Genomic DNA, 16,527 nt, shown 5'->3' on the forward strand with positions numbered 1-16,527 from the left:
ATAAAGGCGGCGTGAGAACAGAGATGAAGAGAGTAGGAAGGGAAGAAACTGTTCTTACATTCAATTTATGATCTATACAGGAAATCTTGAAAAGATTTTCATTGGACTTTTTTTTTTTTTGTCTGATCGATTTGCTTCAAAGAAAAAAAATTTGTCTGGTTTTGATTGTTGAAGATCCAGAGATATGGTTTGGAAGTCCTCATTCTTTTAACTAATAAGTCAGAGTGCTAGTTGTATTACAGCAAGATCTGTCCTTAAGCTACCTAGTATATGTTAGAATTAAACAAACACAGATGAAATAAAAAGAGATATTTCAGTTGGTGTGAACATGCACCAAAAATTACTCTTCTTTTTTGTTGAGGTTAACTGTCTTGGTTCTATGAGTACTAGAATTTTTTTCAGAGAAAATAACTTGAAGATTTGGATTTATAACACAAACCACACAAACTTAAGGAAATCCAAACTAAGAAAAAAACCCAAAACAAACACACAAACCAAAACAGAACATACTCAAAATTACTTTCAGGCTTTCTTTAATTGAATGTTAACAAAGATCAGCACTTCGTTTTTCCCCCTACAAATCACCTTTAAATGAAATCATTATTCTCTATCCTTGCTTGGGTAAGGGCGATTTTTATTGTTTCGTCTGGCTAGCAATAAACTGAAAAGAGTTTATAGCTAACCAGACAATTTAAGACAATATAACATTAATGTCTCCTATTTAGCTAGAAAAATTGAAGCATTTACAAGACAAAATATTTTTAATCAGATATTAAAAATCTCATATAAAAGTCCAGTTAGGGACACAAACCATTAGGAACTTCCTATAGATAGAGAATGATTTTTAAATAAAACTCAGCCCTAATCCACATGAGAAAGCCCAGATCACACTCACGGTATGCTGTTGCAGAATCTCTCTCCTTCTGGTCTGTGCTGAGAAACATGGTGAGGGCAGAATATGGTACTTGGAATAACTATGCAAAGAAAGAACATCACTTAGGAAATGTCAGGGTAAATGCTGTATTCCTTTGATATCTGGGAAAATGGTTTAACGTGACCTCGGAATTCACTTACTTAGAACATTGTATTTTTTAGCACAAAGATCTATCTTTTCTTTCTGATTTGTAAAGCATATAAGAGGAAAAAAAATATTTTTCATAATAGAAATAATAATCAGTAAATTACCAAGACACTTTACCTTAATGCTGTGCTCCTTCAGCTTCCTTGGGAAAACATCCTTCATAGCTAGGCTATAAAGCATCTAGTTTTCTTTGCAGTGATAGACTATCATGTTCCTAGCTTGAGCTAACTGATAGGAAGCAAAGCCATAATAAAGACAATACAATTTTCTACTTTATTCAAGCCAAAAGACTGTATAAATCCACAAAATATTTCAAATATCGGTCTCTATGTAATTCCAGGAGATAATTGTGAGAACCACTTTATCTTCAGCATCATTTTGCCACACACTCCTTAATTTAAGAGTAGTTAGAAACCCCCAATTGCTATGTCCATGTACTTGCAAAAAAAAGGTAGATGAGGAGTGTTGCTTGTTTGTTTTTGCAGCACTGTATCTAGCATGCCATTGATACCTTGGTGTGAAATCTCGGTGGAAACAATGCACTGGTAATATTTATTGCAATACAGGGTAAATAAGCCCCACTTTTACGGCAGGAGAGGCCTTATCTCCAGCAGTACTTCATTGAAAATAACTACTGAACATTAAAAGCTTAACCTTTTGGATGGTCATGATGTGAGTGGGACCTTGTCCTCACAGTGTTAAATAAAATAAAAATCACTTGTAAAATCTTGGAACAACATACGGGCCAAACTCTCAGACTATTGTGAAGTGCAAGTGGGACATGAATCTGCTTAAATAATCAAGTTGCCTGTGGTGTTTCCACCACCACGGATATCCGTAGCCAGGCAAACTAAGTCTTGCAATCCACATCCTACTCTATTCATACAAAATGCATTTCTGTTCGCCTCCACCAAACATGACAAGTGTATACATTTTCAAAGGTCTGCCATGGCAAACCTATGCTTTTCCTTCAAAAGAGAGGGGGAAGAAAATTATTTTCAGCCATTATGAATGTCTTCTAGACCACCTTTCTCCAAAGCAAACAAAAGACCTAGGGAAACATTCCAGCTTAACGCAGGAATACAGAATTCCCAGGTCCAACAGATCTGTAAACAGGAGAAAACTCAAAGTCAAACAAGAAATGCAAGCATTTTAAATGTCTGGGAACCACTTTTTCAAAACATGATCCAGTGAAATTCAATCAGTCAGGGTACACCCTGACAAATTGCAATGTAGCTGTCTCACTTCCAGTCCTAATCTGCTGTGTGATACCGCTTTGCATGGAAGATACCTTGGCTACAAGGCAAAATGGGGTGATGCAACCCCTACATGCACAGTATGGAATGTGTCAGAGAAGTTCTTTGGGATCCACTGAAAAGATGGCTTCTGCATAAATACTGCAAGTTCTGGGCTGTATTAAAAAAATAATATGCTCAAACTCTTCCATCCAGGCATAAATATCATGACAACTACTGTTGGTACTACTTCAGCTCTGGTACCCTGACTTTTCACTGCCTTCTAGCTTCAGTCCAGAACTAGAGTCCAGAGCTAGAACCGTAAACCTACTTGGTCTCCTAATCTGCTCCTGAAAATAGAAGTTACAAGAAGTTAGATGCCTAACTACAATTAGAAATCTGAATGTCTTTGTGGATCTACACAAGAATGAATCGAGTATGAAGGGCACTGCCAATGAAAGTGACTCAACATAATCTGTCTGAATTAGCAGGTCATTTGCCAGAGAAAGCATTGGCAGAAACCATCAGCCAGCAGAGAGTTTGATAAAAGGATATCTGCCTATCCCATAAACTCACTAGAAGTTGAAATCAAATGTAAAGTATTGGTAAATCTCAGTTTACTAAATCTGAATTCATTAATATAGAAAATAAGCAAGTTACTGCTGAGAACATCATGACTTGCAATCTACTTACTGTGGTCAGTGCTTGGAAAAGGCAGTAGAAAGTCAGGTACCATGCGACTCTTCCTGATACAAAAGGAGGCAGGTACCACATAAAAAAATAGGACACTACTGTGAAGGGTGTACATGCCAGCATCCTGCAAAGAAGATTAACACATCAGCAATCTCAATGTAATGATAGCAAAGCACATTAAATTTTCCTGCTAATAATCAATATAATGCAATTTATTTCATGTAAGTTTTTTCTAATTACAGTAATGCCATGATTTTAAGTACTAAATGTTAGTGTGCATTAAATGCACAGATTAATATAAAATGCATACAAGTACTTCCACAAAATGGAAAAAATCCAGCAAATCTGAAGGAAGAGAGCTACACTGAAGTTAATATCCCACTCAGAACAGACACAATTGCCTTGCACATGCACTGTAACAGCATACCTATATTGCCATTCCTTAGTACATGTCTCAGACTACACCTTTATTAGAAAGAGCCATTGAAAACTAAGCCCTATTGTCACGTCTTCACATACTTCAGCAATTTTTACATGAGTCTACTTATTACCAAAGATTCCCTCTTCCAATTTTAATGCCTTCAATTTTCCTCTCAACTTAGCCTCTTCATTGCTACTTCAAGCAAGTGCAAATACGTTGATACATTTAAAAATGTTTGAAACAGCATAAAAGATAATGGACAGCCCATTGCAAAAGTTCCTACAGTCTGTATCTGTTTGGGTATATCATAACTCACTCCATTTAACACAACAGCAAAACTCCTAATCACTTCAAACATAAAGGGATCATCCTGTGATGAGGAAGGTTGCTTAAAAAAAAAAGGGCCACAGAAACCTAAATCCAGACATTGCCATTAACCAGTAATTAATTACTTTAGTCTAAAAAGTATTTCAAGCAAACACTTGTCAAAGTCCACGATATGGAAGCAGTGGTCAGATGCTATTATTTCCTAAAGGTTTGAGCTGCAGCAGCATCAGGGCTCTCCCGTATTCTTGTCAATCAGACATTAAACAATGTAATTAGATGACCAAGATCCCAACAAAAAATATCCAAACATGTAAAAGAGAAAACAGATTAATCCCTTCACAGCAGCACTACTGAATTTGGGGGTCAGCTGATTATTTTGCAATCGTGAACTGAAAACCTGGAATACAAAAGAGTAATGTGGGTAAATAGTTCAGTAAAACAATGGCTTTCCCACACTGCTCTTTGGTATGGACAGCATCACTGGGAGCTGAACGTTTACAAGGAAAGTGCCAGGTTCTGGCATTCTCTGTCCCTCCAGTCCCCAGGCCACAGTTCATCCACAGCTGATCAGCAATGGAAAATACAAATAAAACTCAAATCCTAACACTTCTCGGGGAATCTACCTTCCTCTCCAAAAGCATGAGCTGATGTCCAGATAGAGTCACCACAGTAAAATATTGTCATAGTTAATTTTTTGTGCAACTTTTCAGCAATAACCCTCTTAGTATTCTTCCCTCCTCTTTCCACATTTTCCTTTCCTCATTAATGGTCAGTGAATTTTCAGAGCCTTGCTGAATTTGCTGAATATCTGATTTTCTACTATTATCTCCTTTGACAAAATATTTGACCAGGTTTGTGTATTTCAAGTCAATGGCTGCTTATGCCTTTTTAAACACGTCACATAAAATAGATCAATAGTGATTGATGACTGCTTATTATATTGAGACCAGTAAATGTTCACCTTCTTTACTAATGTTCTTGCTTTGCTGACAAGCTTTAATGACTGAGCCAATTCCATTGCTTCACTCTAGGTACTTAAGAAGTCAGAATAATTCCAAAACACTAAAGTATTTTTAAGCTAATGGAAGACCCATTTTTTTGCTTTGTATAAATACGGTCTGACCTCCAAAGTGTAGGAACACAATTCCCGTGGAAAAAAGTTATCATTACCAAAAACCAGACAAAATCCTTCTGGAAAAAAAGCAGCTATTTGATGAATGCATATTAAAGGCTGGGTTAGATAAGCACTTTTCCTGTAAGAAATGCAGTGTAAGTTGTACAGTCGTTGGTTTGCAGTGCAAAGGGATGATAAGTTCATGCTTGTGTTAGAATGGGAGTTATCCTAACATCAATTTAACGCTAACACTAAACACATGTATTTACAGTATTTTCAGAGAACTGAAAAAAAAAAAAAAGGCATCAGAATACATCTAATGGCATTTGTATTAAAATCTCATTATTTTCTTTTTCAATAACTTTGTTACTTGGTTAATTCAGTGCTCATTAAAAAGGACTCTATTTACCTGGCCACAAACCAAATCCTCTTTTCCCATGGGGCTCCTGACAAAAAGCTTAACTTTGACCTGAAGGCCCTGTTCCTGCTGGGGCCAAGAGCAATTGATCTCAGCCTTCTTCCAACGTGTACTTGCCTTCTAGTCTTTGTCAGATATAAGCTGCCCACGGGCACGTTTCTGTAGCCCTAAAACCACATGACAGCAAGAGAACTACTAGCTAAAAAACTGGGCTTATTTTCCATGAAAATGCATTTTCTTTGCTCAGGATACCATATTTACTCCTAGATTTTTGTTAATATTTGGGTGTTTAATTAATTCAAAATATCTTCCAATACATCCTTATAATACATGAGATAGAGCAGCGATGAAAGACTCTCCATTTCATAAACTGCTCGATCTTCCCTTGACTTCCAAAATATAAAAGACCCAGCAAATAAGTGTCCTATGGCATAGATGAGCTTGGGTTCCTCTAACATGGACCACTCCTTTCCAATTTTCTTGCTTCACACCTGTCAATCTCCTTCCTATATGAGTAACATTCATTCTTCTAACCCCTCCTTACAGCACGTGGACTGCACATGTAAAAGTCTACTAGCTAGAGTGCCCACAAGGGATAAGTATGTCACAGTGAAACATCACTCTGTCCCTTTAGAAGTGCTGATCAAAATCTTACAGCATCTCATTCCATTATAAAAGTCATGGTGATTTTTAAATTAAGTATTTTGATTGTGGGGAGGTAAGAGAAGCAGGACCAGAATGACTGCTGTAAGGAAGAACGTAACGATGTCAGGGAGGTGCTGGTTACTGAGCCCTTCAGTGCCATGATGTCACATCTGTTCCACATGTATACACACATCCTTTATGGAATTGAAAGGCCTAGGGAATTAAAGTTAATGGAGCTCCTGGAAGGGTGATGTGAGAAGTGAAGGCACACTAGGACATAAGTAGAAACAAGTTCCAACTTTGTGGAGGAGTGGAGCCAAACTAAAGGAATCTAGACAAAGGTGAAAATTCAACCATGATTCAAGAAAGTTTTAGATCTGAGCTTCCAGTTTTGTTAACAGCCCAGTGTCTTGGCTTTATTTTTTTGTGTTTCCAGTGGTACAAAATCTCTTCCATGTTTTCAAGGGGTGAACAAGTGAAACAGATGACAATTTTTCTTTTTTATTTTATATATGTAGAATGAATACAACCACTGTTGTCTGGGAAACAGGAAAAGAAAGACTAGTGTAATTCAATCAGATGACTGTATAATCACAACACACACAATACTCATATATATATATATCTCATAGAACAGTTTGGGTTCAAGGGACCTTAAAGATCATCTAGTTCCGACCCCCCTGCCATGGGCAGGGACACCCTCCACTAGACCACATTGCCCAAAGCCTCATCCAACGTGGCCTTGAACACTGCCAGGGAGGGGGCATCCACAGCTTCTCTGGGCAACCTGTGCCACTGCCTCACCACCCTCATCATGGAAGAATTTCTTCCTAATATCCAATCTAAATTTACCCTCTTTTAGTTTAAAGCCATTATCCCTTGTCCTATCACTACATGCCCTTGTAAAAAGTCCCTCTCCAGGTTTCTTGTAGGTCCCCTTTAGGTACTGAAAGGCATATGCAAATATACGTACACATTTCTGCTTACCAAGGCATGAGACGGCCAATTTTTGTCCATCTACTTTTGCTAATAAAAAAGCCAGCAATAGGATCAGTAACTGCACCTGAGGCTTTGCCAATGAACAGCACCAAAGAGGCGTGAAATGGAGTAATCTGAAAGTACAGACACAATACGGTAAACAAGAGCCATTGTTTCACAATACAATGAAACAGAATAAAGCAACTTTCCAGAAAAAAACCCTCAGTGTTTTAAAGAACAATGATGGCAGCAGACATGTTTTGTAAATTGTCATAGAAATTACTATTGGTTACCTGTAGTAAAAAAATGAGACCTTGAGAGAGGCATCATGCAAGAAGAGATTAGAGGGGGAAAGTGCAAGGAAGGAGAGATTATGGATGTGTTTAGAACTAGGAAAATGAGTCAGGTAGTCAAATAGTAGACTGAAGTCCTTGTTTTAGCCATAAAACCTGATGGAGTCCCTTTGTAATTATCCACTCACTTTGTTTTCCACACAGCCCCATTTCCCCATATCTTTATCTTGACCTGATCTAGAAAAAAGTAGAGTGAGCTGTTTACATGCATCCATGTTTTTTCATCTCCTGAGATTACCAAGGCTGCCAACTGGTGGCATGTGGCTGTGGGAGAGGTAGCACAGCAGACTTTATCCACTCAGAACTAAACTTGTGACACCTGAACTGTGCAAGGCACATTTGTTCAAATCAAAGTTGCCAGCACTATGTCCAACAAATCTCACTTGAAAAATGTTCATGGACTACAGTAGAATAAAAAGGCCAAGTAGAAAAACCTTTGAAGTTAATCCAGGAGGACCATACTCAAGTATCTATATAGAAATACACTATATCCCAGGCAGCGTAGTTATTTTTCACATATATCTGTAGAGAGTTTAGGAATTTGTAATACAGAGTGGTTAGGCAAGTGCTTAGTTCATGCCACTGAAGTTATAGGCCTGAAAAGTCATTGAAAATTATATAAACATGAATGTTCCTCAAATCAATTATCAAGAGAGAGAGACTGCTGAAACAGCCTATGCAGCTTAAACAGCGACAACAAACCAACCCCCTTCACGTACATGCTGCTTCATGCTATCAGTGCTCCAACACAGCAGGAAGCCTGGCAAATGCAGCTGATAAAGCACCAAGCTTGAGCGGGTATCCCCTACTTTTCTGCAGAGCTTATCGCCTCCTCGGCAGCAGCGCACAGCTTCCAGCGGGTGCAGGTCCCTTGCTCACAGAATTTGCTGTAGGTATTCCCTCAGAGGTGAAAGAAAGAAGCAAGAATCTCTGAATGTCCTGGGTGACCTTAGTTAAAGGCAGATGCTATGCACTTTTGTCATCGCACCTGTTAAATTTTAGCCCAAATTAGGTGAAATTGCAAGGGCAGCCAATCTTCCTGACACCGTTAGCTCCAAGACACATACTCCACCTTAGAAAGCTTACAAACAGGGAAGGATTGGGAACAGTAGTCTCCAGCAGGTAATGATGGTGGCTCTCCAAGCATCCTATTGCTACAATGTAGGACAAGGCTGGAATGAGCACTGGGCTGTGTCCCACAGCAGTTTGCTGACGTTCACCTCATCCACCTTTGCGGACTTGTGCCTTCCCACAGCCAGTGTGGCAAGTAGCCCACCAACCTTGAGGCAGACTTGCCATGGGGGCTGCACTGGAACTGCTCAGAAGTCACTACTGCTTCTGAAGAGACAGGTCAGCCAAAACAAGAACAAAATAATAGTCAGAAAGATACAGGGGTTGAAATATTGCAGTTATGAGGAGGACAGGGACAGAAACATTCAAATTGTGTGGGTTTCTCATTGGTATTTTGTTCAGATAACTTGAATAGACAGAAAGGAAGTGGATATTAGACAAAAAGAGGTGGAAGAAAGCCTTGAAGAAAATGAGAACCTCTCTTATGCTAGAAGTGGAGTCTGTATAGTCACCCTGTCTTCATCATCAGTATGGGCTTATACATCCCCTGGCTGCATTTTCTTAGCCCCTAAATCTGTATGTCAGCACCAATGCCAGAAACTTCTCAGTATTAATAAAATACAAGATAAAATATGCTAAGTTTACCCATCTCAAAAGGAATAAAGATCAGGATCCTATTATCAGAGGTTTTGGTGTTTTGTAGCAATTTGACTCAAGGATCCTGTGTGGTTTGGAGTTACATTTATATGTCTGTAGTTTGTACAGGTAATTTAGGTGGAACATGGAATTCATACGGAAAAAACTGTAAGCTACAGAAAGTGAATGCAAATGTAATTTCCTTAGAAAGGCTCCTGATTATGCTTGAAAGATTACAGAAAGCGAGTTTCACAATCTCTCAGCTAAAACAGTTCTGCCCTCTAAGTGGGCAAGAATTAAATCCAGGTAGTGACTATAAAATTACATGCTTTCTCCTGAAAATATAGGGAAAAACCCACAGGATTTCAGAGCTGTTTATCAGGCCTTGAAATAAATTCTGTCCCTGCAGGATTACTTCAGAGAACAAACTAAACTATCAAGGAACAAATAATTAAGCCCCTTAATGAAGTAGTAAGCATATCATTACAAACATTAAGCAAAATTATTGGGTTTCAGTAGGAGCTTGTTAACAAAATAATTATAATTATGTCATTTATTTAGGTAGTGCCCAAAGATGCAAGAATGGGACCGTAGCTTTCTGGACACTGTACACAAACACATAAAGAAATAAACAGTCCCTAGCTTCAAGAATTTTCAATTTCTGTGATAAGCAGAGAGCGAGGAAATTGCCATATTTATAAGCACCCTGGGAAAATTGCATTAGTGTCTTTCTCATTCAGTTCATGCTTCATCATCTCCAATGGTTTGTATTGCCATCCTTGATGTAAGCGTGAAACAGCTGTCGTCAGAGCCGCATCCATCTCCCTGCTGCATCTCTGAGTTACCCGTTCCACCTCCAACTCAGACTCCACACCATCCACTTGCCATCTTTGACTCTGCTGTCCAAAACTGGCCTCTCTTCTAGATCTTGTGACTTGGATCTCCACAAGGCATTCAAGATCTCAATTTTACATGCCAGTCTTACTGTGTTGCTGCTTCAGTTTCTGGTATCAGACTTTTAAAGGAAAACCATAAACCAAATCTTTTGGACACCTCCACTCCCCAAGTCATGATAACCTGTCTTTCTACATCTTAACAGCAAACAAATAACAACATCTGATCCAGAACCTCCTGTTCTTTCCAGCAAATAAATAATCATCAGTGCTGAAAGCCACTCATGATTTCAGCTACAGCTGTTCTCACAGTCCCTGCAATTTGTCCTCATCTCCCTAAAATCCTTTTTTCTATCCTGTAATACTTTATCTGTCCCACCTAGTTACCACGCAGATATACAAGACAATCCAAAACAGTAAAAAATGCTTATGGATTTATTTTCTTTGTTTCTCCGCTGTCCTGAAATCTAGCTGGAGCAGCTGAAAATCCAATGAATGGGATGACTCCTACCGCTTTGTTTTACCAGGTCTGCTTCTGCACCAGAAAGCCACAGACTGGAAGCAAAGAACCTTCAGGAAGGATAACTCAGCTTTCTTTGCAAAGAGATTATCCTAGACAAACCAAATAAAATTACATTGACTACTGGTTGCAACTGCAGTGATTTTTAACTAAACCAAACGAACAAAACTTCACAACCTCAGTATGGTGCTATTAATGTTTCAGATGTCTCATCTCTCACACTCTCTGACTCTTGACACAGAGAACTGCTTTTCCTTGTGTCTGCAAGCATGTGAGCTCTACAGTGCCTAAAGCTCTACTAATAATCCCAAAGTAAAAGCAAGCAATGGCCACTTCAAGACAGAAAGGAAACTAGTTAAAAAAAGAAAAAATTATTTCCAGACAAGTTTATGCAGTTTCCAGGATGCTGAAAAGCTAGAGGCAATGATAACAATACAATTTAAAAGCTTTATTAGCTATTTCATTTTTATCATTCCAGGGACATTGTTGACAACATCAGAGTTGACGTAAGTCTACAGTCTGTAAAGGTTTCTTGTGCTACTTACATGGGCTATATCTAGCAGGTAAATCTGTAGGAAGAAAGCAGCAGCACTCCCTGCCACTTGATTTGGGGCACCTCCTATCGCATAGCATAATTTGCTGCAAATCGAGAGCCTGTATTCCTGTTCAAGATGAAGCAGAAGAAATGATGAGAAAAACAAGGTACACAAGTTAAAAGCTACAGAAGCCATGAGGTTAAAATCTAAGGTTAACACCAAATTCAGTTATTCACTTCACAGGTATTCCACTAACAAATTCATATGCCCTCAATCCCTATCATCAACAGGCATTTGGATGCTCATTGCTTTGATTTTTAATGGGTTTGTTCCTTAATTCAGCCCCTAAAGACAGATTACAGTGTTCCTACAAAGGAATCTAGGCTTACCTACCTGCTTCTCACCAACTATTAAAAAGGAACAAGTCTACTAACAAGAAAGAAGCATCAAAGAAATGTACATACTGTTACACTATTTTCTGAACTTAGTTTTGTCTTTGAATGTTTAATTCAGATTTTTTTAAAGGTTGAAAACTTTTTTAAAAAATAATTTCTTGTATTTATCTTTCAGACCATAATAATGGGTATATACTTTCATAGTAATTGGACAATATTCATAGCAGGAAAGTTCCACAGTCAAATGCAGACTGAATAGGTCCCAAACATTTGTGCTCTGATCCTTCCTTAGTTTGACACAAAATGCTGGTGTGACCCTGGCAAATCACTTGACTTTGCACATCTTCCTTTTGACTTGACTTTTCTATATGTTTTGTGAAAATTGGCGTAATAGGCAAAGTGATTTTGGGGCTCAAATCCTGTTTAGGAAGGACTCTAAGTCACTCGAGACATGCTTCAAAAATTTTGCAAAACTGTTCTCTCATTTGTCTTTTGATGTTTGAAAAGTACTATAAGCATCCAAGAATATTCTCTAATAGAATTGCCAAGTAAGTGTAAGATAAAAGCTGAAAATAAGGTTTCATAACAATATTTAAAAGACAAAAAACGCAGAGTCTAACAGAAATTCTAATGAAGAACACTGTGTTTTCCAGTAGTAGAAGTTCCAGAATACTGGACAGCCATGAAAAAAAATCTTGAGACTTAATTTCTTGCCATAAAATTCAAAATGACAAAAATGACTCTGTATTAATCTCGTATTCCTTTTAAAGGGACAACATATCCAATCCAAATTCAGACTTTTAGACTTTCAATCTTTCTTTAAAGACTGCTGTCAGCAGGAACCAGGAAACTGTAGGAAAAAGAAAAGAGGAGCAGCAATATTAATCCTGGATCTGCCTTCTCTCTGAACTGAATACACAAGCCCTTAATTCTCACATTAGATCAGGATATAAAAATAGAGAGATGGTAATGAGATCCACCACAGTGATAATATTCTCATACGTTACCTAATTTCTGAACATATTTAAATGTACTAAGTACCATCATCTTTACTAACTAGCAGAGTTTTGTAAGTTTCAGACATCTAGACAGAATCTTTCATCATCTAATCATTTTTCTATGAACTGTTTTATCTGAGTGGGTGTGAACAAGCAAGCGCGACTCTCAGGACTCTTTCCTTTTTGTGCTTCCACCGAGAAAGATGGGGTGTCATCCCATTACCATGCCCAAGTAAAGTCAACAGTGTCAGGACATGAGCTGCAAAATGGTATTGCCACAGCAGGCCTCACCGGTACTCAATATTGCCAATTTTCGTCTTTCCAGGAAAAAAAAGAGAATGGTAAACAGTCACAAGACAGACTTCATCAGAACAATATACTATTTAATTTGATAAGAGACTTTAAACATAACAAACAGACTATATATACATCCTTGCTGTACAAAATAACACTCCATTTTTCATACTTAAGTCCTATTAAATGTGAGCTTTACTAGACTCGTGGGGTCTATAGAATCTTGCTCACTTGACTTACACCCCTCGTCCTTTCAATAGCTAGGGCCATGATAATACAGAAAAGGCAAATGCCTCCATATAATATATATGATTCATAAATATTTTTATAACACAAAGAATGTTAAGTCCTTAAGAATTAGTTGTATTAAAGTTGTGGTACAGGAAACAGTCAACCAAGATCTAAACTTACAGGCTGTAGGCACCTTACATCACCTTCATAGTTAGAAGATTCACCATCTTAATACATTTATATTTTTTTAAAATTCCACACATACCCAGGATGCTCTTCAACTACTTTCTGAACCACGCTTCCAAATCACCTTGAAGCAAAGTTAATACTTTGGTCACAGCAGTAAAGTTTTCACCTATGATTAAATTTTGTTTATAAACATTATTTTCAGAATAAAACAAGCTGTCAGAGACACAGCATAAAATGGTGTCCTGTTCAGCCAACCTCAAATCTGCAAGCAATCAGCAGCTCATGAACTTCCAGAAATGGAAGTTACATCCTGATCACTGTTTAATACCTGTTCTCCCTTTATTTTGCCTAATTCCTTTGGAACTCATTCATACTTTAAGTCATAATACACCACAGTAGAGCTACATGTGAACGACACTTACTGTGAAAGGAAATGCCACTGCGGTCATTGTAGACCTGCCTGGTAATTTCATTGAGTGCCCCTGAGTTTCTATCTGCTGAAAAATAATCATTCAGACCCTACATTCTGGTGTCTCTTTCCAAAAGAAGCAGCCCATAATCTGTTTTGACTCTCTGTATTGAAATTATATGGTAACCACTATGTTTTCTACCTCAGTATCATATGAGTCAGTGGTAAAAATGAACTGGTCTCTGCACCAGTAACACTGAAACATTTCCTTCTTTCTAACTTCCTGGGCTCACGGCTAAGAGTAGAAAAGATACACGTGGCAGCTGCCTGTTACAGGATCGCAAGGAGTAAGTCCCCAGCCTTGGCTGGGTGTACATGATATCGCCAATAAATGACACCAGAAACTGTCTTGAGAAGGATGACATGACACTTGTGCGTGATCAACGGCAGTACATTGACTATGAGCAACTAACGTTTTTCTTTTAAGGCTGAATTTCCTTGCTGCATTGCCACCTCAAGCAACAGAAGCTGCTTGATTTCTCTGAAATCCAGTGGAACCTTTTTCACCTGTGTAAGTCTGTCAGCAAGCTTAAAGTACTCCAAAAATTCACTAGAGATCTGAATGTATAGGCAGTGGTCAAATAAGGAACAAAATACAAAGCATTTACAATGAAAATTTTGTTTCAAGACCCCTGTGGTGTAGTTGAATGTCAACATCAAACCGCTTCTACAAGCTTTAGGAGGAATGTAAGAGGACAGGGTGAGAGGTAAGAGAAAGGAAGAGCAAATGAAGTTATAATCTTTTTTTTTTTGTTCTCAGATTAACTTGACAATTTTGTACTTATACATGCCCTCATCATAGCAATGTTAACTGTGTTTCAAGATAAACCAAGAGAGCATAATAGCTGAGAGATTTTATTTTGCTCCTTAAATAGAAGAGTAAGTTTAAACATTTTTAGAGAAAATTAATGCATCTCATACACTCTAGTTCTTTTATTTTTAATTCTCTTGTAAGTTAAAACCATACTTCTCATTGCCTGTAAATTTTCCCTTCCCCAACAGAACAGAAATTGAATACAATGTTTATAACAGATCACCTTATTTCTAAAGAAAGTATTTAAGCACATTGAAAACAACTCTTTGCATCTGTGTGAAGATATTGCATGAACATTATGGGTGCAGGGAGCAGCCACATTTTGTCCTAAGCTATTCTTTATCAGTCAAGTCCAGAACTGAACAAACAAGTAATTTAAAAGCAGTAAGATGAGAGAGCAAAAGCTGTGACTGAAAGATAAACTCTAGTCAGGGTTTATCCAAGAAACAATGAAAATGTAGCTAATGAGGAGCAGCTTTTGAGTCAGCTTTTCTCTCAACATAGAATTAATACTGGTAATGTTTCTGTTCTGTAAGTGACCATACAACTGCCTCTTAAAAGCATGAGTGTGACAGTCACAGGTGGCATCCCAGGTCCCTCATACTGAGGACCATTTTCAGGTTTCTTAGCAATATCAGCCCACCCTTGAGTGGAAGAAATACCAGGAGCAGGGCTTGGGTGCAGACACCTACAAAGGGCACACGAACAGGGCAGGACACAGCAGTGATTTCCCCTGGTATTCTTCCAGCTGCCAGTAACGAATAGCTAAGGAGTTCTGTGAGCCAAAGAGAGCATATTGCTGTTTAAAATCTTCAGACTTCTGCCATAAATTCACTCAGATGCTTTCTGAACACAAAGTTTCAAGCCAGAGCAGTATGTGCCCACAGCATCCGATGAGCCCCACAGCTTGAACCCCCCCATGGAGTGAGGGGGTCCTCACTCACCTCTTACCCGCCTCTCCACTCCTATCTTGGCAAGCATCGAGTCTAAAGACAGAGCATTTAGGTACTCTCTCACTTGCAACGCTCATCTGGAAGTTAGGAGCTGATGAAACTTCATGAGGAGAGAGACACCCCCCCCCCACCTCTCTCCTGCTACCGATACCCACCTGTCCTGATGGGAGACAGCCCCGGAGGGAAGAGCGAGCAGAAAGCGAAGTAGTGGACAGTAAATATCGTATAGTGCAATATATATACTAGAAAGGGAAAATACTAGAGTTGCGCGCAGCTGCTTGGTGGGAGAGAAGTGTGCGTGGGGGGTGGTAAGGGTTTAAGAGGTATTTCAGGTACCTCGCTGATTTAGGCTGTGCCGCGCAAGAAGCACCACACAAAACACGGCAGCGGCAAGTTCAGGCTGCCCCAACCCGCCTTCCATAAATAAAAATCCAGCGCGGGAGGGACCACTCCGCACGCCGGCACCCAACCCCGCTCTCAGCCCGGGACTGTGGGCGAGGGCTCCTCCAGCCCCACGACGGCCGCCTTTCCCCCTCCCCAGCCCCTTACCTCCTCCTCCGCCGAGCGCTCCGGGGCGTCCTTTGCAGCCTCCGCCATGGCAAAGCGGACAGCACCCCCAGCCCCGTCCAACACCTGCGCGCCCGGGGCGGCGGAGGGAAGGAGAGGGAGAGCGGGTGGCATCCTCCCCCACCCTCACGCTATCGCTGCCCCACAGGCTCGGGAGAGAGTATTCCCCGCGAGAGGAGCCCTCTCCCCGCCTCGGGCGAGGGCTGCACGGCCTGCGGGCGGCTTGAACACCCCCGCGCCCTCCGTGCCTCCATGCCGTTTCCACTGCCGAGAAGGAGCGGGGCAGCTCCCGGCTCGCTCTCTCCTGCGGGGACTGCCGCGGGAGCCGTCCGTGAGGTAAACCCAGCTGTGGTGTACTGGAAACGTCCCGAGAACGGCCGCCACACCGCCCGCCCTGCCCGTCCCCGACGGCCGCTGCTCCCGCCTCACCTCATTAAGCGCTGTGAAGTGCTTAATGATGGGATGTAAGACTGTGAGGGTTTCTGGGGCTGTTTGCATTCAAAGTCTAAAAATACCAGCTCTAACCTTTTGAAGAGATGCACTGTTTTCGGATTTATATGAATTTATAACCACGTGCCAGCAACCCTGTCTCCTGTCAAGTGGACATGGGATCACACAAAAGCTGCCCCTGACGCAGGAAACACGCTGAGGGGGAGAGCTGCTGCCGCCCTCCACGGCCCTGGAGCCAACACCATT

The 16,527-nt window shown here is 40.0% G+C and overlaps 1 protein-coding gene across 2 annotated transcripts in view; it reads right to left on the reverse strand.

Annotated features, from left to right (window-relative positions):
- The window catches only part of MFSD2B (MFSD2 lysolipid transporter B, sphingolipid), a 35,626-nt gene extending 19,507 nt beyond the window's left edge, over positions 1–16,119 (reverse strand). The window contains exons 1-6 of one of the 2 annotated variants that reach the window (XM_075750516.1): positions 15,814–15,947; positions 11,513–13,194; positions 10,931–11,047; positions 6,922–7,046; positions 3,010–3,133; positions 896–974 (exon numbers count right to left, since the gene is read on the reverse strand). In XM_075750516.1, the coding sequence (XP_075606631.1) occupies positions 896–974; positions 3,010–3,133; positions 6,922–7,046; positions 10,931–11,047; positions 11,513–11,518 (451 nt within the window). In that variant the 5' untranslated portion in view covers positions 11,519–13,194; positions 15,814–15,947. Of the gene's footprint in view, positions 1–895; positions 975–3,009; positions 3,134–6,921; positions 7,047–10,930; positions 11,048–11,512; positions 13,195–15,813 lie in introns of both variants that reach the window. The other variant, XM_075750515.1, reaches the window with a different exon arrangement.
- Positions 16,120–16,527: the final 408 nt, after the last annotated feature.

This window comes from Balearica regulorum, chromosome 3, assembly GCF_011004875.1.
Source record: "Balearica regulorum gibbericeps isolate bBalReg1 chromosome 3, bBalReg1.pri, whole genome shotgun sequence".
In the NCBI taxonomy this organism is placed as follows: domain Eukaryota; kingdom Metazoa; phylum Chordata; class Aves; order Gruiformes; family Gruidae; genus Balearica; species Balearica regulorum.